At 38.2% G+C, this 24,182-nt stretch overlaps 1 protein-coding gene across 5 annotated transcripts; it reads right to left on the bottom strand.

Annotated features, from left to right (window-relative positions):
- Nucleotides 1-1,135: 1,135 nt before the first annotated feature.
- Nucleotides 1,136-24,153, bottom strand: RNF103 (ring finger protein 103). 5 transcript variants are annotated; one of them, XM_023742328.1, is made up of 5 exons: nucleotides 23,438-24,066; nucleotides 20,364-20,503; nucleotides 9,805-9,920; nucleotides 3,108-3,535; nucleotides 1,136-1,446 (listed from the first exon to the last, which is right to left on the bottom strand). In XM_023742328.1, the coding sequence occupies exons 1-5, from the start codon at nucleotides 23,661-23,663 to the stop codon at nucleotides 1,421-1,423; spliced, it is 936 nt and encodes a 311-aa protein (XP_023598096.1). In that variant the 5' UTR covers nucleotides 23,664-24,066; the 3' UTR covers nucleotides 1,136-1,420. The 5 variants fall into 5 exon arrangements, 4 of the variants coding, with proteins under 4 accessions (XP_023598096.1, XP_023598095.1, XP_023598097.1 ...); XM_023742329.1 differs by having other exon boundaries at nucleotides 1,415-1,446; nucleotides 3,316-3,535; XM_004388229.1 differs by lacking the exon at nucleotides 1,136-1,446 and having other exon boundaries at nucleotides 1,511-3,535; nucleotides 23,438-24,153.
- Between the last annotated feature and the right edge of the window lie 29 nt (nucleotides 24,154-24,182).

Raw genomic sequence — 24,182 nt, 5'->3', positions numbered from 1 at the left:
AATAACTCTTGTAAGTTAAATATAATTATGAAGAAATAATCAGACAAATCCAGAATGTGGGCATTCTATAAGACAACTGGTCTGGACTCTTCAAAATGTTACTAACAGGAAAGACCAAAAACAAAACAGCAGGGGAACTGCTCTATATGAAAGGAAGGAGACTGAAGTGACATGACAACCCAGTGCATGAACACTGACTGAATCTTGATAAAAACAAGAACATATAAAGGATACTTTGAGAGCGACTGAGGAGTATGGATTGTATATTAGATATTATTGAATCAATGTCAAGTTTCTTGGGTGTGATAATGGTATGGTGGTTCTCTAAGAGAATGTCCTTATCCTTAGGAGATACATCATGATATACTTAGGGGAGAAGCATCGTGATGACTGAAATTTATTTTGAAAGAGATCAGCAAAAGAAAAAGAAATAAAGAAGACAAATATACGCACAGAAAGGAGAGAAAGCAAACTAACAAAATGTGACACCTGGTGAATCTAGTTGAAGAGGAATGGAACTGTACTATGCTTTCAACTTTTCTGTAGTTTAAAAATTTTTCAAAATTAAAAAAAAAATTGCAATAAAAAGTCAAAAGGCCCACATAAACCAGAGACTCCATCAGCCTAAGACCAGAAGAATTAGATGCTGCCTGGCTATCATCAATGACCGCCCTGACAAGAAACACAACAGAGTCCCAGACAGAGCAGGAGAGAAGTGTGGAGCAGAACTCAAATTCACGTAAAAAGACCAGACTTAATGGTGTGAGACTGGAGGAACCCCCAAAGTCATGGACCCTGGACGCTGTATTAACCCAGAATGAAAACCATTCCCAAAGCCCACTCTTCAGACAAAGATTAGACTGGTCTATAAAACAGAAAATAACGCTCTTGAAGAGTGTGTTTCTTAGTTCAAGCAGATACATGACACCAAATGGGCAGCTCCTGTCCGGAGGTTGGATGAGAAGGCAGGAAGGGACAGAACTGGTTGAATGGACACAAGAAACCCAGGGTGGAAAGAGGGAGTGTGTTGTCACATTGTAGGGACTGCAACTAATGTCACATAATATGTGTATAAATTTTTGTATGAGAAATTAACTTGAGCTGTAAACTTTCACCTAAAGCACAATTTAAAAAAGTGATCCAACAGAATGTGGAAATTATCGAACAATATCATTAATAACATATCTATACACACACACACAAAAGTCAATATAAGGTTATCTATGTGTGGCTAGCATGCTATAGTTGATTTTATTTAGATGAATACGCTAAATATTGATAGATGATTTAATACTTAAAACAAAAAACAAAAAGTCCACCATGAGATTCCTTCCCATCAAAGCTAACAAAGCTAAAAAGGTGGACTAACCTCACCTTCTGGCCAATGGCAGCAACATAATTTCCATCTTTTTTTTTAACATCAGTCAAGAATCATGTTTGACCTACCTGTAACATTAACAAACTCGTAAAACACATATAGCACTCAGTCAACAATTTACATTAGAAAATCTTAATCTTTCTGGTTTTAAAATAATTTATTTCATAGATCTGTTTTAATTTCATGTCTCAGAGCATACATTATTTAACCAAGAGGTGCTGGACAGAGGTTGTAGAAAGGGAGGAAACATTTAGGATAAGAAACCGGCTCAATTCCATTAGAATTTGATCCTACCTTGTAAACTCTTGGTAGGATAAATTTGTATCATACTTCTTTTGTGCTTACAAAAAACATTAATTTCTGAATTTCCAATGTTGTAAATAAAAATTTTTACAGTTAAGTATGCATTCAATTGACACACAAGGCAACCAAATAATTCAGTCATCAACATTAGCATAATGTGTATTTCCTGTCACTGCACTAACATTAAACTAAACTTTAAACCACAAAAACACTGTGACTAACATTAAAAAGGCAAGCTGTAAGATACTCAAAGCTTATAAAGGACAAATTGCACATGGTTAAGATGGTACATCATTTGACAAGGGCTGGTGTTGTGCATATGGCTGCTTTTTTTTATAAGAAGGCCACCGGCAAACAGGGCAACAGTGTCGGCCCCCAGCCAACCACATCGCAATGCAATTCTGATGGAACACATGACCACAAGGCAACCCCATTAGCAAACACCCATTTTCAAAATTCTCCAGGCAAACAACACATTCAGTACAGTGCAACATATCAGCAGGCCAAGTCAACCAATCAGGTTCCATAGCTTCATTAGTGTTATACGATCCGTATGACCTCCCCTTCCTTTCATATGGGCTAGTCTGACAATATTTATTGGCACATGAACAAGCCTCAGAATCACAGTGACTTGCTCTTCCTTGAGAATTGTGAATTATACTTTGTTTATCTTCAAATGCTTCCTTCTCACTGGTAAAAGTGTCTGTGCTTTCACTGTCTGAGTCATTTTCAATATCTTGAGAACCCTCTGACATTTCCTCTTCAGACTGGACTCCAAGACATTTAAATCGCCATATTGGTAAGTTTTTTATATAATCAGTTGGTATCAGAGGGTGAAGCCAAAGGTCAGGGAAAGCTAACCGCTCCAAGAATAAGTCAGGGTCTTCGTCCCAGTCAGATTCTACAGGAAAGTTCTGAAAAGAAGCAATTGGGTGGAAGAGGTAGCTGGTGTACCAGTCCCACAGGCTTGATAACCATTCCAAGTTATTGGCATTAATTTCATCATTGTTGTTGTTGCGCCGTCTCTTCTTCTCAAAGTAATCAATTAGTAAACCGTGTCCAAGGTAAGTACTGAGAAACAGGGCCGGGTGTGAAGAATAAAACATCCAGTCTGCTCTCACCCATGAAGCCAGTGTGGTTGTATTGGAATATCTCAACAATTTTAAGCTGTATTCATAAAAGCTATCTAAATAAGGGAGCTGTAAAAAGCCCAACACAGGTAGCCAGGAAATAATTAATAGAGAATTATAAGTCCCTAAAGTGCTTATGAGAACCACAAATCGCTTTATGGTAGCTCCTTGTGTGATAAATAAGTCCATCCAAGCCATAAGATTAACTAGAACCAAGCTTAAAACGAACAGATCATTTACTTCAGGTTGTAATGAGCGTAGAAATGAATCCATTGCCTGAAGGGATATAAATTCACCTGTGTGGTTTCCATATCTGTAAATTCCTTCAGGAGTTCTAAGTATATATGATGGCATGTTATATATACCAATATCTGTCATATAACTCATATTGTCCCAATTTTCCATATTAACAAAAATAAATTCAACTCTTCCAGTAAACTTTATACTTAGTGCAGAAAAGAAAGCTGGGGGTTGGTCAAGATTTGCAAACAGGTATATTTTTACCCAATACTGATCACTTTTATTCCATTCTTCTTTCAAATGTTCAGCATTATAAATGGTTTTGATTCGAGAAGCTGCGTGAGCAGTTATCCACTTAAAAATGTGCTCTACTTCAATCTTGCGTCCACTGTATTCTTTAAGCATGACTTTCCCTTTAGAAGTACTCGTTTGTGGAACAGACATAATGAGGGTGGATCGTACCCAGCCTCTTCTCCTGCAGTATCTAGAAAAGAGTAAACTGTAAGTAAACAGCTAGGCTGCTAGATGAGCTAGCCTGCTCATCTTCACTGTTGTGTAAACAATTTACCTTCCCTCGAAAGTATCTGAAAGTGCGCATTTTTAACTGCTCCCCAAAACAAAACAACTTCCAGATAATTAAAAGTGGTACCAATATTTGGCAGTTGCACAAGAGGAAAAAGCAAACTCTCTCTTTGCAGTATTTTTGTTTTTGTACTTGTTTCTTTTTTTCTTTCTTTTTTAAAGAAAGTATACCTTGAAAACTCTGAGTCAAGGAATCAGCAAATACGTACTTTAGTATCTATTATGTGTCTACTACTGCATTATGTACTTGTAAATGCAAGCGATAACAGGAAAATAATTCTTGCTCACAAAGAATTTTAGATCCTATTAAGACAACAGGAAATCGTGGTGGCGTAGTGGTTAACAGCTATGGCTGCTAACCAAAAAGTTGGCAGTTCAAATCCACCAGGTGCTCCTTGGAAACCCTATGGGGCAGTTCTACTCTGTCCTATAGGTTCCCTATGAGTCAGAATCAACTTGACAGTAATGGGTTTGATTTTTTTAAAAATTAAGACAACAAAGATTAGAAATATAAAAACTGTATAAATTCTATTAATAAATATGCAAAAGAAGTTCAAAGAAAGGAAATATCATTGGGAGTTTGAGCTGGTGAAGACTTCATGGAAGGTTTGGGAATTGAACTAGGTCTTGAAGGGCAGTTAGAATTCAGGTGGGTGGAGAAGAGAGAAGGAGAGAGATAATCGTACGCACTGAGTCCCTGACTTGAATCAAGAGTTCCTTGAGGGTAGGAGGCAAGCACCTTGAACAGCACCTGGTGCACACAGGCACTGTTACAAAGAAAGTAATCTGTGTAAAAGCTAACCCAGAAAAGAGCTACTACAAGTCCCATATTTTTTTAATTCTCTCCTCTCTTCAATGAAGACCATGAAGGGGAGTATTTTACTTCAACACAGAGTAAACAAAGATAGAAAGTATTCAGATTAAGAAGAGAGTCAGTCCAAGGATTATTCCCATTTTTAGACAAAGTAAGAATTTAAATAAAATTAAATCATTTGTTCAGGTTTATCCAGTAGGGTCACAATTCCGCTTCTGTTGGGAAAAAAAGTCTCTTGCTATGAGATTTACGATATTCCTCTCCCCCTAAAAAAACCCAGGTGATGAATAAAAGGAAATAGTGAACAATGAAAACAACCGCTGTATTACAGTAAAGGGATTATAAGTAACATTTTCCTTATTTAAAAAAAAAGTTGTTTCCCCCCAAAACCTACCTACCATGTGGAATTTTATGATATGTAAAATATACTTCAATAAAGATGTAAAAAAAAAAAAAAAAAACCTACCATGTGAATAATTTTGTTCACTCCAGATTTATAATAGTAATATTTTATTTCTTATTTTGCTATTAAGAATATTCATGTAAAAATCGTGTTATGCTTTACTTAATAAACATGGATTATATCTTATTAAGTATATTACACATTCATATGATCAGATTGAAAGGAAAGTCTTCGTGTGAGTATGTGGTTTATGGTTTTATAAAGATAATACGATTATTAATATCTCAGGAATTTTGTGATATAACTTAACTGAAGACAACATGTTTTGTCATAAAGACAAGTCTGGTAATGACTCTGGGAAATGCTTTCTAGGTGACTCAGAAATCACAGGCTATGACTCTTAAGTTTTTTGTTGAGTTGATTCACTTCCCTAAGAAGACAGATTCCATTACTATTAGTATTCTCTCTCAACTGAAATTATTTGAAAAACTACATACATATCCATACAAAATAACTTCTACTCCTTAACACTATTATTTGTCCAACTCAAAATAATAATTCATTGACATGAATTCTATTTTTTACCTTCTCCTAACAAAGCAACAAGAGCCCTGGTGGCGCAGTGGTTAAGAGCTCAGCTGCTAACCAAAAGGTCGGCAATTCAAATTCACCAGCTGCTCCTGGGAAACCCTATGGGGCAGTTATACTCTGTCCTATAGGGTTGCTATGAGTTGGAACCGACTCGATGGCACCTAACAACAACAACAAAGCAACCAGTCAAATGCATATAGGTTATTAAGATAATTTACATCTTAGATATCTTTGTTGTTAGGTGCTGTTGAGTAGATTTCGACTGACAGCAACCACACAGCCACTGGGTGAGTTCGGACTGCTGAGCCTTCCGTTAGCAGTCCAGTGCTTAACCGTCTGTGCCACCAGGGCTCCTTTTAAATATCTTTAGGTTGTTTTGTTTTAACTGTATATGATACTTGACATGACACATTTCTACTCTTGGTCATTCTTTTTATCTTTCTGAACTACCTCAGAGAATATCTGGCTTCTGATTTGTGTCACAATTTATATGGCAGTCTTTCTGATAGAAAACCTTATTCTGTAAAACCAGCAAGCCTTAGGGAATACATGCCTGCATGTAAGAAAACATATATACTGTGTGCTTTCTTTTCAGTTGAGAGCTAAGTGATATAGTTTTAAGGTTTTAAGGCTAATCAATCCAGATGGAATGTAAGAGTATCCATGACAAAACAAATTCTATATGTCATCCAATATCTTTCAAATTAAATTATGTTTTCATTTGGGAAAAAAAAAAAAACCACTAATACTTATAAAACACCAGGCTGCTAACATATATTTATCTAAACACTGGTCTATATAAATCCAAAACACAACCATAGTATATTGTATTAATTTTAAAATTCCACTGCTAAATAGAAATAAGGACTAATGTATATATTATTTTTTAAGAATAATGCTGTATTATTACCTTCTACCAATATGAAAACTTTCACTGCCAGTTCAAAAAAAATTTTTTTCTAAATATCTGAATAAACTCAATAATAATACGATGAAAACATCTTATAGTTCTTAAAGTAAATCTTTCGAGATCTCTTAGAGACCTTCTGAGGTCTCTTAGAGAATTTTAAAACTAAAAGTGATAGGAAACATGGCTAGTGAGTTTTGGTATTCCAGTTTCTGGTGTGGCGTGCAATATTTAAAATGACCTCTTGATATTTCTGTTTATATAATGCTGTTTATTCAGAAGTTCATTGTTCTCCTTGGCCTTCTTTGGCATCTCTGCAATCCCCCCTCCGTTCCTCTTCCCTGTCCATTCCACGGGCCCCCATCCCTGATACGTTCATCTTCAGCCCTCCTAGCCCCTGATGACGACTCAGCTCCTGCAATTCCCATGTCCTCTATCTTCCTTCACCACCATCTCTCCACTCCCCCTCAGACACACTCACACACACTCACCTCCTACTTCCTCCAAAAAAAGAGTAGAGCATAGATGTGGCAGGAAAAGCCCTATGAAATAGATCTCTTGGCTGGGTAATGGGGAGAGGTAAGAGTTAGACAAGGCCACCTCTGCTGAGTGTGTGAAGAAAGAAATAAAAACTGCTACAACTGGACAGTCAGGAGCTGTCCAGAGGAAATGGACCTGAGCATTCTCAGGGGCGCTAAAGAGGACAGGAAATACTGCTGCACAATGGGAGTGGGACGTCAGAGGAGGCTGCCCCAAGGCTACGTCAGAGGAGCCTGCCCCAAGGCTACCCCAGAGAAGAGACCACAGTCAAAGAAAGCAGCACAGAGAGCAGTGTACACAGTTTTGGTATTTTAAAAAATCTGAAACCAAGATGATGACTCAATTATTCAACATACGATAAAAACATCTGCTGAATAATACTATTCTTGCCCAGTTACACACTGCACTGCAATCCTGAACGTTTTTTCCCATATCTCCCTATTTTGTTCTTCTATATCTCCATTAATTCTCCGAAGAAGAAGAAAAAAAAAGACCCTGACTAAGCTCAGCTTCTATAGCAAGAATAGTTTTTACTCTATTTGAATGACTTTCCAAATAAGATGAGACATGAACATGACAATAGTGAAACTGTACAAGTAGCCGTGCATCAGAATCTTCACCTTTGAGATGAAACTAAAAAAGATGATGGAGTACAACTGTTTTTTCAATAACAAAAAATTACTGCTTCAATCAACAAAAGAGCAAAAAGTTACTTAAAAAGATCTTTTCTATCATAAATAACATGTGGGATTATTTAAAGATGAATACGGAGGATTCAGAGGAACACATCCAGAGGTAGCTTAGATGTACTGTCCACCATTCCTCAGCTAGGATCGAATCAGGAAGCTTTTCAAAATCTAGAAACATTTAAACTAAAATCCACTGTACTCAGTCATGACACTACTGATACAGTTTGATGTTTAAAATTACACCAAAAAGAAAACCAAGATCAAATACTACTTTCAGCTTTTCGTGCTTAATAGATTATCTTCATTTTATGTTGTGCTCAGTTTATTTCTGAATTCTTTATTATTAATGTTATCAAACAACTTATATTAGACTGTAGTAAGTTTTTAACCTTTATATCTTTATAAATTTGTATTTACTTAACACTTCTAAAATATTTATAAATTATAGTGCTTGAAATTTTTTGTTTCAATGATTCCTTAAAAAATGAATTCCAAATATTTTTCAATAAAACAGTGATAATGATACTGACTTCTGGTATTCTGAAAAAAAATCAAAATATCACTATCAATTGTACTAGTACTGTAATCACCAATAGAAAAAAATTTTTTTTCACTTAGACTCTATTTGGGAAAGATGGAGTCAGACCAAAATGCTAAGGTCTTTGTAAACACAGGACAGAAATAAGAATGATTTTCCTTTCAGAAGAATATTAAGACAAGCTATCCTGGACATTTGCAGCTTTGTGGGTAGATAAGGAAGCTAAATCTGAGTAAGAGATACAGGAACTTCCTGTCCTATTCTCAACCCTTAGGGCATCCTCCTACCATAGGTCTCGCCCCACATTATCAGTGGGCAAAACAAGGGTAATCAAACCAAACCCACTGCCGTTGAGTCGATTCCGACTCATAGTGACCCTATAGGACAGAGTACAACTGCCCCAAAAGGGTTTCCCAGGCTGTAATCCTTAAGGAAGGAGACTGCCACATCTTTCTCCCATAGAGTGGCTGGTGGGTTTGAACTGCCAATCTTTTGGTTAGCAGCCAAGCACTTAACCACTGCCCCAACCAGGGCTCCAAAACAAGGATCAAACCAAAAACCAAACCACTGCCGTCGAGTTGATTCCGATTCATAGTGACCCTATAGGACAGAGCAGAACTGCCCCATAGGGTTTCCAAGGAGCACCTTATGGATTTGAACTGCCGACCTTCTGGTTAGCAGCCATACCTCTCAACCACTATGCCACTAGGGTTTCCAAAACAGGGATAGTGGGGAGAAAAATAAATGTCAGGCCAAAGAATAAGGGCAAGAAAATCTGAGTTGTAGCAGTGGTATGGAAGGGTTTTCGATAGCCAGCAGGTTGCCTGTAGTGGTCAACAGATATAAGGGTCATAGATAAGTCAGGTGTTATCTACCTACATTACACAACTACCTAATATTGTGGGTTTTTCTAGATACACATCATATACTCCCCTCCTCAGCAAGAAACAGAGTATGCTATATATGCTAATCTTTTATTAACTACTTACTGAATGGATAAATAATTCGAAGTTATAACTTCGTGGTACTAGAAGTAGAAATAAGCATTTCAAAAAAGAAATAATGAAATAAGAAATAATGTGACAGAGTGAATACTGAAGATGAAAACAAAAATGTCTCCAAGAATTCCTGTCTGAGAAAATGAAAAAAGAAACAGTAAAGAAGAGAAAAATTAAAGGTAGAAAGGACATGGTTTATTAAAGAAAAAGATTAATCTGATTTTGAACACTAGATTTTAGGAAAAAGGACGTATCTATGGATAGCTGTAGGACAGATGGAAAAGAACATCAAAATGTTCAAAATGCAAATCAGAAGTCAGAACTATGAAAGAAGATTTAGATCTTCACAAAGGTGTTACCTAAAACCATGAATATGCTGAGGTCTCTTTGGAAAAGAAAACTGAAACAAAAAGGACTAAAAACATACTCTTTATGTCTTTACCCCACAAGAAAGAACACTGAAGAGGAGAGAGGAAGAAGACCGAAAAGGAGGAGGAAGAAAGAGACAGAGATCTCTGAGGGAAAAATAACCGCCAGTGAATCAGAAATATTAATTCAAGACCTCTATCATCAGTGAGCTAAACAGTATGATCAGCAATCAGTTTAAACAGGCTTCTAATACAATTATCTTCATTAACAAGCTAGATCCTAGTCAGGATTCAAATTCTTAAGAACTGCCTAATCAACTTACCTGGGGTCACTGGAACAGTTAAAAGTGCCTGTACGTATTCCAAATCTTGACACCTTTTTTACCATTTTCTCCCAGTGGATTTTACCCACCAAGGGACTTCTGTCATTTGCTATCACCTATTACCACAAAAAGAAAAAAAGAAACTTCAGTTACATAAAACGGAGTCAAGCCAATCATTTATATTTACAATATAACTACTTTTTTAAAAAAAAGATATGCGGTTCCCAGTTCTTGTTTGTTTACTATATCACTGTATCTCCAACGAATTCTTGTGGAAGGAACAACTGTCCAACTGGAAAAGGTTTAAAACACTGAACACAGAATGTTGAACTCCCACAATCTGTGCTAGTTACAGAGAGGGGGTGTTAATGCCAAATGACAAAGCTAGCCCCATTCTCCACCGTGTGGCCGATTCCCTGGAATTAAGTTACACGGAGAGAAAATAGCCCTCGGAGTCATTTTCTTTGCTCTGAAAAGAAAATTTAAAACAATAATCCCAGTAAAGCTTCCTAAAAGTTATCATGCGTGGGTTCAAGGAGTTCAAATTTCACTTTTCTTCAGAGTATAATTATAGAGCCAAGAGTCAAACAAACATATGTTTTCTATTAAACTATGCTTTGACTAAAATCAGTACTGCTACTTCTAGGGCTTTTTCCTTAACAATCATGAAAGGTTCTAACGTATAAAAAGAATTACCATAATGAATTCTACATTCTTGAACGTCTCCAAATTTGCAAATAGCTTTCAATCATGATTAGGAGATTAGGATTGGGGGGTAAAAAAGGGTTGAAGAAAAAAAAAAAAAAGGAAGGAAGGAAGGAAAAAGAAAAAAATAATAATCTTCAAAGTATGTAATGACTACTCTCATTTATAAATGTCAGCCTTTCAAATTATCAACAAATTTTCCCCTTATCCTCTAATCTCCCTGCCTTGAATGAAGGCATAATTTCAATAAAGATACAAGTAAAACAAACAACAATGAAATACTAGATAAAATAACTGAACGGGAACTTAAAGAAAAGTCAAAAATGTCTAATATCTTCATGTAATCAGCTGTTTGATTTATTTTAAGCCCAGGGTGTATGGGCCAAGTTTATTTTCATGAATGCTAAATTATTAATACTATTTGAAATCACAACACAATACTCTGGGGGCCTCTAACCTTTCTGGGAGGAAGGGCCATTTTCTTGTTCACAAAGCCTCCAGGAAGTGAAATCCTGGGTAGGAAATGAGTGTTAATAATAAACTCCCTGGGAGAGGCAAGAGGTGGTGCAGCCACCTCATCTGAGGCTCTGTGGTCATATTTATGCAACTAGAAAGGGCTTTGTCCAATGTCCTATACAGTTATGACATTCAATTGAGGTTTTAGCATAAATTAAATTTGGTGGAGGTTGACTAAATGACAATAAACACGTAAACATTTTCACAAAATAACTCATCCAGCTAAGTTACACGGCACAACAAAATAAGCCTATTACTACTGTTACACCAGTGTCTCCAACTAACAGCACATATCCTAAAAGAATGCACGATGATTCTGAGTGGCATTCACACTGCTAGTCGTATTAAAAATGGAGGCGCACTCCTCAGCAGTTCAAGGAATTTGTGTTCTATGTGGGGAGTATTTTCAGAGATTAGAAGAAATAGAGCCTGAGTTCCGGATCTGGAGCAGACTCGGTAACATAAGATAGGAGTGAAGCAATCTTTCCATCCTGCTCTGCAGGGTATCTGCCCCTCTGAGTCCTCAGACTTGCTCACCACCGTATCCCCTGCAGCTCATATAGCGCCTAGCTCACCTGGGTATTCATTAAATATGTTAACTGAACTAAACTATTTTCAGCTTTTTATAGCTTAATAACTCTTTCTTCTATTTCTGATTACACAGGCTCTGCAAAGGCACCAAGTTTTTGATTTCTATTATAATGAAAAGTCGCTTCCGCAGCAACCTGGTTGGAATGTTTTCTGGACAAACGTTGGCATAAACAGTACCTTCCGATGCAACTGCACTTCAATGTTCCTGCCAGCCAGACATAAAGCTTATCAATTCCAGGCATTTTAAAATACACTTTTTGCATATTTTTTAAAGGTAAGATTTAATACTGATCAGAACACTTGGTATATCTCTTTTAATACTGTTAGTCCCCATTCAACATCTAGATTTAATTAGATAACTCCATGGAACAACAGGAGTGCTGTGCTATGATATTTTCTGCATTTCTCAATATTTCATTATAACAGAATATCTGTACTTTCAAAACCTTAGACAAACCTAAGTATATATATGCAAGCTATATAAAATCATTACAAATGAGGATGGGTGATTGACAAAAACAAAACTCAATGACATTTAATTTTTTTGGTATTTTCACGAACTTACTTTATGAATAAACACACACAAAAAAGTTTGGCACCAATACAAAATAAAGAACAAAGTGGTTCACCATGTATTTTGCCTCTAGAGTGGCATCAAGAGAGGAATAAATAAGGCAGAACCTCCCTAAACAAAGCTATTCATCTAAGAGCAAAGATAAACAGGCATAAAAGCAGCCATTAATTCTTTTCAGACAAACAGGAACTATATTAACATAATACTTCAGTAAATGTTGACCCAAAGCTTTACTTGAGTCATATGCTTCTTCTTACTGCTACCTCAGTTTCAGTGACTTTAAATTCCTTATATTTTTTACACAGCCAGTAGAGAATAAATATCACAATCCTTCTTTGAACTATGACAAAAATCAAGAGAGAAACAAATGTTAAGATAAGGGTAAATCCATAAATTATGCTAAAGTTTCCTTTTCAGAAACCTATCCACTGTGTTATCTGTCTCTTAGACCAAGAGTTTTTTTGAAAGAAAAGTAAATGTCTTCTATTTATGATGCCACGAAGACGACAGTGGCAACAGAATCACAGAATCCACAAAATTGGAAAACAGTTCATGAAAAACACAAGCTTAGGTCAGGAACGAAGCAGGACTTAGAATGTTAGAAACACTTAGAATGTTAGAAAGAATTGTTAGAAAAAAGAGGACTTGGATCTTCCATAGATTACACAGTGTATCATTGGCAAAGATGTCACATATGTGTCACTACACTGAAAACTAAAATAGGTCTGTTCACCTCACATTAGAGAATATGAAGTAGACACGGAGAAGCCTTGACATGAAAAGTAATATCCTAGTACTTTTCTTTAACATAAGGATGATTCATGAGCACTAATACATCTTAAAACAATTAAGAAAAAGATGGGAAGGCCATTAACATGTATTATTCAGAAAATAAACTCATTGTGAGTTGCAGAGAAAATAGAAATTACTAGGAATAGGAGATGAATTAAACAAATTATTGAAATGTATTTTCACTTTTGTAGTCATATTATACACAGTGTCACCAAAAAAGATAAATCAATATAGTTACCAATCTGTTCCAGAAAAATAATGAACCAACCAAGTTGACTGGGCAGCTAAGTTACATACCCATTTATTAAAGCCACATTTTCCCTAAAATATGTGAATCCAGGTATCTTTTCAGTGACATGATATATGAAGTCTCAAGTGCTTATTATCAGTTATATGTCACAGAACTACATTTTTTCTTAAATACAAAAAGAAACTATAAATCATCTGAGTAAGGAAATAATGGAAAAAAAAAGAATGAACTTTGATGTGCTCAAATACTTCCGACACAAAACCAAACCAAATCCGCTGCTGCTGAGTTGACTCTGCCCCATAGGGTTTCCAAGGAGCGGCTGGTGGATTCAAACTGCCGACTTTTTGGTTGGCAGCCAAGCTCTTAAGCCACTGCACCACCAGGGCTCCGTTTCCTACATAGTATATTAAAACAAAGGCAATTTGAAGAGGACTGAATTGGCCAGGATCTATGCACCCTTATCCATAAAAACATGACTCACAGATTTTTAAAAAAATGATAAACTGAAATCAGTCAGCATCTTTTAAAATAAAAAGAGAAGAATGATCCTTCAAATTGTTAAAAACTGAATTCTTGAAAGTTATCCTTCACAAGATATGAGGTTAACCATGATCTGAGCTGAAAGAATGGCGAGCCACTGAGAAAGTTTCTCTTCTGTTCCTAGCAGATATTTTCAATTTTGAATACAGTTTTAAAAATCCAAATTTTATAAAAGTTTAAACCGGGATGTCTGTATGGACTAGCTCAGCTGGTTAGCTCACAGTATCAAAGACAAGGTTCCAGCCTCAACCTTCCGTAGCCCTTGTCCGAGACTGTTCTTCTAGCCCAAGCCGGTCATCTGACAAACGTAAGCCACAGGCCCCAAGGAACACAAACCAGGCAGGGATAATAAGTGCAAACCTTGAGGGTCACTGGAAAAATTACCTGTGTATCGATCTTACTGCACCATTTTCATACAAAGAAAACAATATAAATACATTGCATTTTTCTTAGGAGTGATGTTTCAACTATTAACACTATTAAAAAGGATTTTCAGAGAAAAATAATTTAGTAATTAGAATTTATAATGCTAACATTCACTACCATTCATTATTTGTTCTTCACGTCATTAAAGGATCACATTAGAGTCCCCTGTCACTGTCTCTTTACCCTTCTTATTTTTCTTCTTAGCACTTCCCACTGACTGATGTTATACCAGACATTTATTCAGTGCCTACCTCACTCAACTGGAATGTGAGCTCCCCGACAGAGCGAGGACTTTGCCTATGTGTGTTCCCCCATAGATCCCCAGGGCCTGGCACACACATATCTGCTGAAGGAACTGTTCGATGAACTCTGTCACATATTAAGGGAGTTTAATCCATGGGTATCTTTATTAGGTGCAGTGCAATGAATTACTTAATATCGCCCTGCTAGCCATAGTCTTGTGACTGCCACAAAATGATTGATGGGACTATGCAAATAAGGTGCTTGTGGCCCACCAAGGGGATTAGACAACCTGCTAATAATGCAAATTAAGGTGTATGGAATCCTAACAAGGGGATTGGGCAGTTTTGCCACTCCACTAGGCTTAAAGGGAGCCAATCCCAGAGGCAGGAAAGGGGACTTCACTACCATCAGGAAGAAGAGCTGAGAGCGAAGCACGTCCTTTGGACCCAGGATCCCTACACTGAAAACCTCCTAGACCCAGGAGACAGAGAGAGCCGTAACACCGGAAACAGTGCGAGACGGCGAGAAGAGGTGGCAAGCACAGCAGAGTCTGGCGGCACTACCAAGAAGCAGAAGACCGGCAGCAGATGGCATGGTGAGCTTCTCAGCCTATGGAAAAAGAGAGCTGAGTGCCTTTGGGCAGGAGGCTTCCTGGCAGACTAGGGTGCCTCCAGGAACTTATCGGTAGAACTAAAGAGCTTTGTAACACTTGCCAGAGAAGGGCAGAGGCCAGGCCCCAGTGGGGGATGGGGAGAGAGGGCCCAGGGGCTGAGGCCTGAGAGAAGAAGCCTGTGCTCAGGGGACTGAGAGGACACCTGCACCACGAGAGGAGCTGAGAGAACTGTCCTGCACTGAAGAAGGGAGGGATGTGCTCCCCTTTTCAGGGGGGAGCCTTCCAGCCTTTGCCTGCGTGCTTCCTGATACTGATCCTGAATTGTAACCTGTTACTTCCCTAATACACCTCATTAACTGTTTAGTATGGTCTGTGTGTTCTGTGTGGTGACTGCAACAAATTATCGAACCCAGTAGAGAAGTAGAGTGCAGTGGGAGGGACTGTGGTGTCAGAATTGGTGAAAAGATTGGAGGGAGGAGGTATGTCTGACCTCCACCTCACAGGAATCAACTTTGGGCTGATACTGATGTTGATTCTCCATTCACCCCCTGATGTTAGAGGAGGTCTGAAGTCACGATACCATTTTTAAAACTGTTGTTGTAGTTAGGTGCTATCAAGTCGGTTCCGACTCATAGCGACCCCATGCACAACAGAACAAAACACTGCACCATCCTCACAATCGCTGTTATGCTTAAGCCCACTGTTGCAGCCACTGTTGTCAATCCATCTTGTTGAGGGTCTTCCCCTTTTTTGCTGACCCTCTACCAAGCACGAGGTCCTTCTCCAGGGACCAGTCCTTCCTAACAACATGTCCAAAGACAATGAGATGAAGTCTTGCCATCTTTGTTTCTAAGGCGCATTCTGGCTGTACTTCTCCCAACACAGACTTGTTCCTTCTGGCAGTCCATGCTATATTCAATATTGTTCCCCAACACAATAAGTCAAAGGCATCAATTCTTCTTCAGTGTTCCTTATTCACTGTCCAGCTTTTGCATGCATATGAGGCAATTGAAAATACCATGGCTTGGGTCAGGCACACCTTAATCCTCAAAGTGACATCTTTGATTTTTTAACACTTTAAGATCTTTTGCAGAAGATTTGCCCAATGCAATATATCGTTTGATTTCTTGACTGCTGCTTCCATGGGCACTGACTGTGGATCCGAGTAAGATGAAATCCTTGACAGCTTCAATCTTTACTCCGGTTATCATGCTGCTGTTTATTGGGCCAGTTGTGAGGATTTTTGTTTTTTTTATGTTGAGGTGCAAGCTATACTGTAGGCTGTAGTCTTTGATCCTAATCGGTAAGTGCTTAAAGTCCTCTTCACTTTCAGTAAGCAAGGCTGTGTCACCTGCATATCGCAGGTTGTTAATGAGTCTTCCACAAATCCTGATGTCACTTTCTTCTTCATATAGTCCAGCTTCTCAGATAATTTGCTCAGCATTCAGATTGAATAGGCATGGTGAAAGGATACAACCCTGAAGCACACCTTTCCTGACTTTAAACCACACAGTATCCCCTTGTTCTGTTGGAATGACTGCCTCTTGGTCTATGTACAGGTTCTGCATGAGCACAACTGAATGTTCTGGAATTCCCATTCTTCACAATGTTATCCATAATTTGTTATGATTCACAGTCGAATGCCTTTGCATAGCCAATAAAATACAGGTAAACATCTTTCTGGTATTCTCTGTTTTCAGCCATTATACCCCTCTTCACATTAGCAATTATATCCCTCTTTTCACGTTTTATTCTGAATCTGGCTTGAACTTCTGGCAGTTCCCTGTCGATGTATTGCTGCAACCGCTTTTGAGTTATGTTCAGCAAAATTTTATTTGTGTGTGAGGTTAATGATATTGTTCATAAATTTCTGCATTCTGCTGAATCACCTTTCTTTGGAATGGGCACAAATATGAATCTCTTCCAGTTGCTTGGCCAAGAAGCTGTCTTCCAAATTTCTTGATGTAGACAAGTGAGCACCTCCAGTGACGCATCCGTTTGTTGAAACATCTCAGTTGGTATTGTTAATTCCTGGAGCCTTGTTTTTTGCCCTTCCCTTCAGTGCAGCTTGGACTTCTTCCTTCAGTATCATTGGTTCTTGATCATACGCTACCTCTGGAAATGGCTGAATGTTGACCAATTCTTTTTGGTACAGTGACTCTGTGTATTCCTTCCATTTGCTTTTGATGCTTCCTGCATTGTTCAATATTTTGCCCTTAGAATCCTTCAACTCAAGGTTTGAATTTTTCCTTCAGTTCTTTCAGCTTGAGAAATGCTGAGCATGTTCTTCTCTTTTGGTTTTCTAACTCCAGGTCATTGCACATTTCATTATAATACTTTACTTTTTCTTCTCGAGCTGTCCTTTGAAATCTCTGTTCAGCTTTTTTACTTCATCATTCCTCCCATTTGCTTTAGCTACTTGATGTTCACGAGCAAGTTTCAGAGTCTCTTCTGACATCCATGTTGGTCTTTTCTTTCTTTCTTGTCTCTTTAATGACCTTTCACTTTCTTCATGTATGATACCCTTGCAAACTCATCTGGTCTCTGGTCATTAGTGTTCAAGGCATCAAATCTATTCTTGGGATGATCTCTAAATTCAGGTGGTATATACTCAAGGTCGTATTTTGGCTCTCCTGTACTTGCTCTAATTTTCTTCAGCTTCAACTTGAACTTGCGGATGAACAATTGATGGTCTGTTCCATAGTAGGCCCCTGGCCTTGTTCTGACTGATGATATTGAGCTTCTCCACCGATTTGATCGCTGTGTATTCCATCTGGTGAGGTCCACGTGTATAGTCGCCCTTTGTGTTGTTTCAAAAAAGTATTTGCAGTGAAGAAGTCATCGGTCTTACAAAATCTTATCATGCAATCTCTGGTGTAGTTTCTATCACCAAGGCCAAATTTTCCAACTACCAATCCTTCTTTGTTTCCAACTTTCACAAACCAGTCACCAGTAATTATCAAGGCATCTTGAATGTATGTTTGATCAATTTCAGACTACAGAAGTTGGTAAAAATTTCCAACTTCTTCATCTTTGGCGTTAGCGCTTGGTGCGCAAATTTGAATAACAGTCATATTAACTGGTCTTCCTTGTAGGCATATGGATATTATTCTAACACTGACAGCATTGTACTTTAGGCTAGATCTTGAAATGTTCTTTTTGACAATGAATGCGATGTCATTCCACTTCAATTTGTCATTCCCGGCATAGCAGACCATATGATTGTCTGATTCAAAATGGCCAATACCGGTCCATTTTAGCTTACTAATGCCTAGGATATCAATCTTTACGCAGTCTTCTTTTCTGACGACTTCATACTTCATACATTCCATGTTCTGATTATTAATGGATGTTTGCAGCTGTTTATTCTCATTTTGACTTGTACCACGTAAGCAAATGCAGGCCCAAAAGCTTAACTCCATCCACGTTACTAAGGTCGACTCTACTTTGAGGAGGTAGCTCTTCCCCAGATGTATTTTGAGTGCCTTCCAACCTGAGGGGCTCATCTTCCACTGCTATTCATAAGGTTTTCACTGGCCAGTTTTTTCAGAAGTGTACCGCCAGGTCCTTCTTCCTAGTCTGTCTTAGTCTGGAAGCTCTGCTGAAACCTGTCCACCACGGGTGATCCTGCTGGTATTTGAAATACCGTTAGCATAGCTTCCAGCATCACAGCAACACGTAAGCCTTCACAGTATGACAAACTGACAGATGTGTGGGGATTTTTTTAAAAATAGGACATCAAAAATAGTAAATTATTTATAAGCCAAGAACATACTGCCAACTAGTGAAACAGAATGTCTTTATTATCTATAAGCAGCATCCTATATACCAAAACAATGTCCAGACTTTTGACATGGCTTTCCAAGTCTGGAAGGTGCTCAGCATCTTTACCATTCATCTCTGTGGGGTCATTCATCTCTATGGATGACAAATATTTAGACACAGAACATAGGGCAGTGGGACTGGCTACTCAAATCTATGTAATAAATCTGAAACTATTAAAACCAATAAGTCTTCCTCAATCAGACTATTAGAAATAAATATCAGAGAAAAAAAATGGAGTAACAATTTACTTATAAATCACAGCTTTAGAGATGTTACAGTTTATTTTTAATTAACCCAGAAATAAACTAGAAGAAGATGAATGGATAATGTGTAGATGGCAACCACAGACTCCCAAGTTCGATAAACTTAAAAAGTAATGAATTAGATTATCTGTAGGGTGAAAAGTCAAACACAATAAGCTTACAAATAAAGGAAAAGCTATAGATATCCAATGCTGTCACCTGAAGAATTCCCAAATTGCAACTCCTTAGCACAGGGGACTACAGTGTTATCATTCCATCCTCTTTAGATGCATATGTATTTATTTGAAGCCACATGCAACAAAAAAAATCCATCCACAATCATACTGCAAATCAGTGACAGGATCAGACCTGCAACTAAGGTCTCAGAACTCAGTTTTTTCCTACTATATTTTGCAGTTTTTGTTCTCAGAAAAAATCTGAAGCAGCAGCTATTTTAATTTTCAGACCCTGAGTCAAACTTTGCCAACCGACTGTGAAATGGTAACAGCACCAAATAAGAAATCTCATCAATGTCATAAGCAAAGTAATAAACACCTGGTGGCTCAATGGTTAAGCACTCAGCTGCTAACCAAAAGGCTGGTGGTTCAAACCCACCCAGAAGCTCTGAGGGAAAAAGACCTGGCGATCTGCTCCCATGAAGATTACAGCCTAGAAAACGCTAAGGGCAGTTCCACTCTGTCATATGGGATCACTATGAGTTGGGATCAACTCAATGACACCTAACAACAACAATTCCCCACAACAGCACTTCCTCTATAGTCACAAAGTTGATTATTTTCCTAAGAGAAGGATCCCTTTACTTTTATTTTATGGTTCTTCCTTTAGATACAAAAATTATTTGGACAGGGAGTTCAAAACTGGAGTTAACAACAGTTGAGAGTAAAATGACAAATCACTAAATAAAAGAAATGTGTGTGTGTTTCAGTTTAATGAAGATCCAAAAACTAAAATAGATTTGCTTCTGCTGATTCTAACCACAAAAAAAAAAGCAAACTCCCTTCCCCAAGAGTTCTTCTTTCTCACTCTTCAATTTTCATTTTCCTTGGTCTGTAAAACCTCTTTAAGAGGACACTGGAATCTCCCTATGAGAACTGAGTATGCCTAAGAAACATGACATGAGTACACAGCAGTATCAAGGGCTGCTGAATACTACTTTTGTGAAAATAATTTCTGTCTTTTAAGTGCTCTCTGTTTATCAAGAACTATCACTGTTTCTGATACCTGAACCAGCCAGATGCCATCTTTTGTGTCTTCTACAAGCTCATAGAAATGCATTTCACCACTGAAATTGGTACTAGAAATAGATTCAGATGCTTCTTCTTCCTTGAGAGCAGAATAGAGCTCACCCTCCATCAAGTCACCTGAACAAAGAAAAAATAACACTAGTTAAGATTCTGAAAAGCCAAAATATAAAAAAAAAATTCCACTCTCCCAACTTCAATTAATTCCATTTCACACAATTAAGAATCATGTTATTGTAATCTCATTACATTCTATAGAAAACAACAGTAGAACCTGAATACACTCATTTAAGATTCATACATTCAACAAACATGTAATAATAACCTACTATGTGTCAGATGGAGTCCTTGGGTGTCCCAAATAGTTAAGCATGTGGCTGCTAACTGAAAGGTGAGCAGTTTGAGTCCATCCAGAGGTGCCCCAGAATAAAGGCCTGGGGATCTACTTCTGAAAAATCCATCATTGAAAACCTTGTGGAGCACAGTTCTACTCTCACACACATGGGGTCACTATGTGTTGGAACTGACAACTGGTTCGTTAGTTATGTGTCGGGCAAAACTAAAACAAATATCCACCTCCTCGTGGAGCTTATATTCTAGTGGGATTGTCACATAATTTATTGGGAAATTACTGAATTTGTACCAGTCTAAAAAATCATTACAATATTATTTAGTTTTGCATATGACATGTCCAGTCTTCAAATACTTTTTTAAACAGAATGGTTTATATATCTCCTACTTAAAAGATTAAGAAATGAGTTCACAGAATTTGTCATCAGCCCTGCTTAAAATACTGTAGTAACAGGGTTTACATGACTTGGAGGTTAGAACTTTACCTATTAAAACAACCTCCATACAGATACACAAATTTACAGTGCAAATTCAGAGCTTATATCAAGTAAAAAGAAAGGAAAATATTAACGTCAAATTCTCTTTCGCCTTAAACATTAAGTGGGAAAACCCAAGCACTATACCATGATAACAGAAAACCATTCACAACGAATACTTAAGTTTGAAAGATAAATTGCTAACTAGGACTTCTCTGCTATAAAATGTGTGATCTGAGTCCTATTTTTGTGAGCTGTATATTCTTTAGACTATATGTGGATTTTTTTTTTTAAATAATATTTTATTGTGTTTTTAGTGAAAATTTACACAGCAAGTTAGGTTCCCATTTGACAATTTCCACACAAAATGTTCAGTAACATTAGTTACATTTTTTACAATGTTGTCAACATTCTCTGTCTTCTGGTTGTTCCAATTCTAGTACTCGTTTCCCTGCCCCCTTATATTCATGTTTTGTTTTTGTTTTTGTTTTTTAATTGTGTTCTAGGTGAAAGTTTACACAGCAAATTAGGTTCCCATTTAGCAATTTTTATACAAACCGTTCAGTGATATTAGTTACATTTTTCACCATGTGTCAGTATTCTCATTATTCCCATTCTGTTTTTTCTGTTTCCATTAATCTAGCTTCCTTGCCCATCCTTAGTGTCTCTCTTTGCTTTAGGGTTAATGTTGACTGTTTGGTCTCATACATACTCATGGGTGATATTGTTTATTTTTTAAGACAATCTATTATTTGGATGAAAGGTGGCCTCTGAATGTTATATGCGGATTTCTTGAACACTCCAATTAACAAGTACTTTTACGCTCAAAGGCAGGCAACAATAAAAAAGTCAAAAGGAAAAAAATGTGTGATCAAATTATGTTATTACAAAAAATGATTTGGCTTTGGCAGTTGGAGATATTTCTCATTTCTAAACCTAGAGAGTTTATTTATTATAGATCTTTTACTTTAGTTAATCCATCTATTCCTCCCCTCCCTCCCTCCCCCCATGGTAGAAATAAGTCACCATAAACCAGTCAGTAAAGAAGGGGCAGGAATTCTATATTTTCTCTGAAGAAAAATTTATCAGTTTTGCAGAGAGGGTTCCCTTTTCCATGCCAGTAATGAGATGAGTTTTATAACCCTTAACCTAAAAATATGCCAGTGTTAAACTCCTCCAGAGTCAGTATTCTTGTCTAACACACTACATGACTATAGGCTACTAAATAAGGAAAAAACGTGTCTCGTAAAGGACACAGCTGACAGATATACTTGAAACGACAAAAAAGATAGCCATCAGTTTTAACTGCTTCCTACAGCAACCCAGAATGCCCTTCTCAAATTACGGTACATCCTCCTCCCAGGAAGTATGTCTACACAAAGATACACTTTGTCCAGGCATGAAAAAATAATTAACCGTATTTCTCATCCAATCCTACCCAAAACCAACAATTACTGAAAATACATTCTTTAAGATGTTAAATAGTCTCTTTGTACTATATCAATTCTATTTCTCAACCCATTTAAGTTGATGCAGCAGTGCCTGTTAACACAGAAGGCCAAGAGGGGAAAAAAAAAAAAATTACATCCAAGCGCCAAAAATTTTTTTTAATCCTGACAGGATTAAACTCTTTCAAAACAAAACAAACAAACAAAAAACTGAGGCAGGCATTCATACAGAATATTCACCTTATTTTCACCAAACTTAAGGTATGAAAAGCAAATACGGTACAGTGTACACTTTGTTAAGTACACTCGTTATATAAAATTTAAATCTTAGGCCCAAATGCCTCTTTGATATTAAGTATTCCAATGATACTTTCCCCTCCGGGGAATACTGCTATCTAAAAGACAACGTTTGGACTTTCTCTTTTCTTACATCCTTATGAATTTCAACAGACTCGTAACGTTTTCCAATTTGCCTGCAACGGGATGACATTCCCAAATTTTGAGAAAAATCACCAAACGTGGTAAATAAAGCTGAGAACCTGCACTTTAAACTGTCATTTAAAAATATTTTTTATAAAGACACACCAACACCCCTGCAAATAATTTCTGCCTATTCTCAAATCTGGGGTTCACATATTTTATTGTAGAAAACCTGACAAAGAAAACCTGGACAATTCTGCCCAGGTACCGCCTCATTCCAGAGAATCAGCAGGTACCAGGATACAGCCCCCCCACCCCCACCCCGGGTGGCGCGCACTACAGGGGAGCCCAACACTCGCCTGACTTTTCCACCAGCTCCCGGACATCCTTCTTCTCCGGCAGCCCCGAGTACCCCAACCCCCGGCACTCCAGAATGGTCTTCAGCTTCTTGAAGCTCAGCGCCACCGGATCCACCAGCTGGGTGGCAAAGATGCCAGTTTCATACCACACAATGGCCTCAAAAAACCTGGCCAGGACGAAGAGGACCAGAAAATAGAGGAGCAAGAAAAAAAGCTTCAGCCACATCTTCCCCTGCGTCTTCTCTCTTCCCAAAGCTCGCAATATGAGAAAGGAGGGTGAGGAGCCCGGGGAGTGTGTGTTGACACGAGCCTGCAAGGGCGCGCTTCCAGCGTGGGGCCTGGCCTGCCGCCGTCACTGCGGGGCCGTGGCCGGCGGGGAGGCAGGTGGACCTGGGATCCGTGCGTGAGAAGGGAAACACTGGAGGGCCAGAGGCGCAGAGCCTCGCGCGGGGCCTTCCGGTCTAGAGGCGAGAAAAACAAGTGGGAGAAACTCAAAAAACCCCATCAATTAAACACCAAGAGCAGAGGGGCTCGGAGAAGCCCTGGGGGGAAAGACCAAGCAGGGACGTTTCCCAGGCAGCCGGGTGAGGGGTCACTGACCGGGGTGGCGGAGTCGGCCTTCCAGAACCGTAATCTGAAAGGGGAGGGGGAACCAAAAGACAATTCACATCCACCAACGCCGCCGGGGTCCGAGCTGCAGGCGGGGCCGGAGGGGCGGCAGGCCCAGGAGGCGGTTGGGGCCGGC

This window comes from Trichechus manatus, unplaced genomic scaffold (assembly GCF_000243295.1).
Source record: "Trichechus manatus latirostris isolate Lorelei unplaced genomic scaffold, TriManLat1.0 scaffold00208, whole genome shotgun sequence".
NCBI lineage: Eukaryota > Metazoa > Chordata > Mammalia > Sirenia > Trichechidae > Trichechus > Trichechus manatus.
This window is presented reverse-complemented; position numbering and strand designations above follow the sequence as displayed.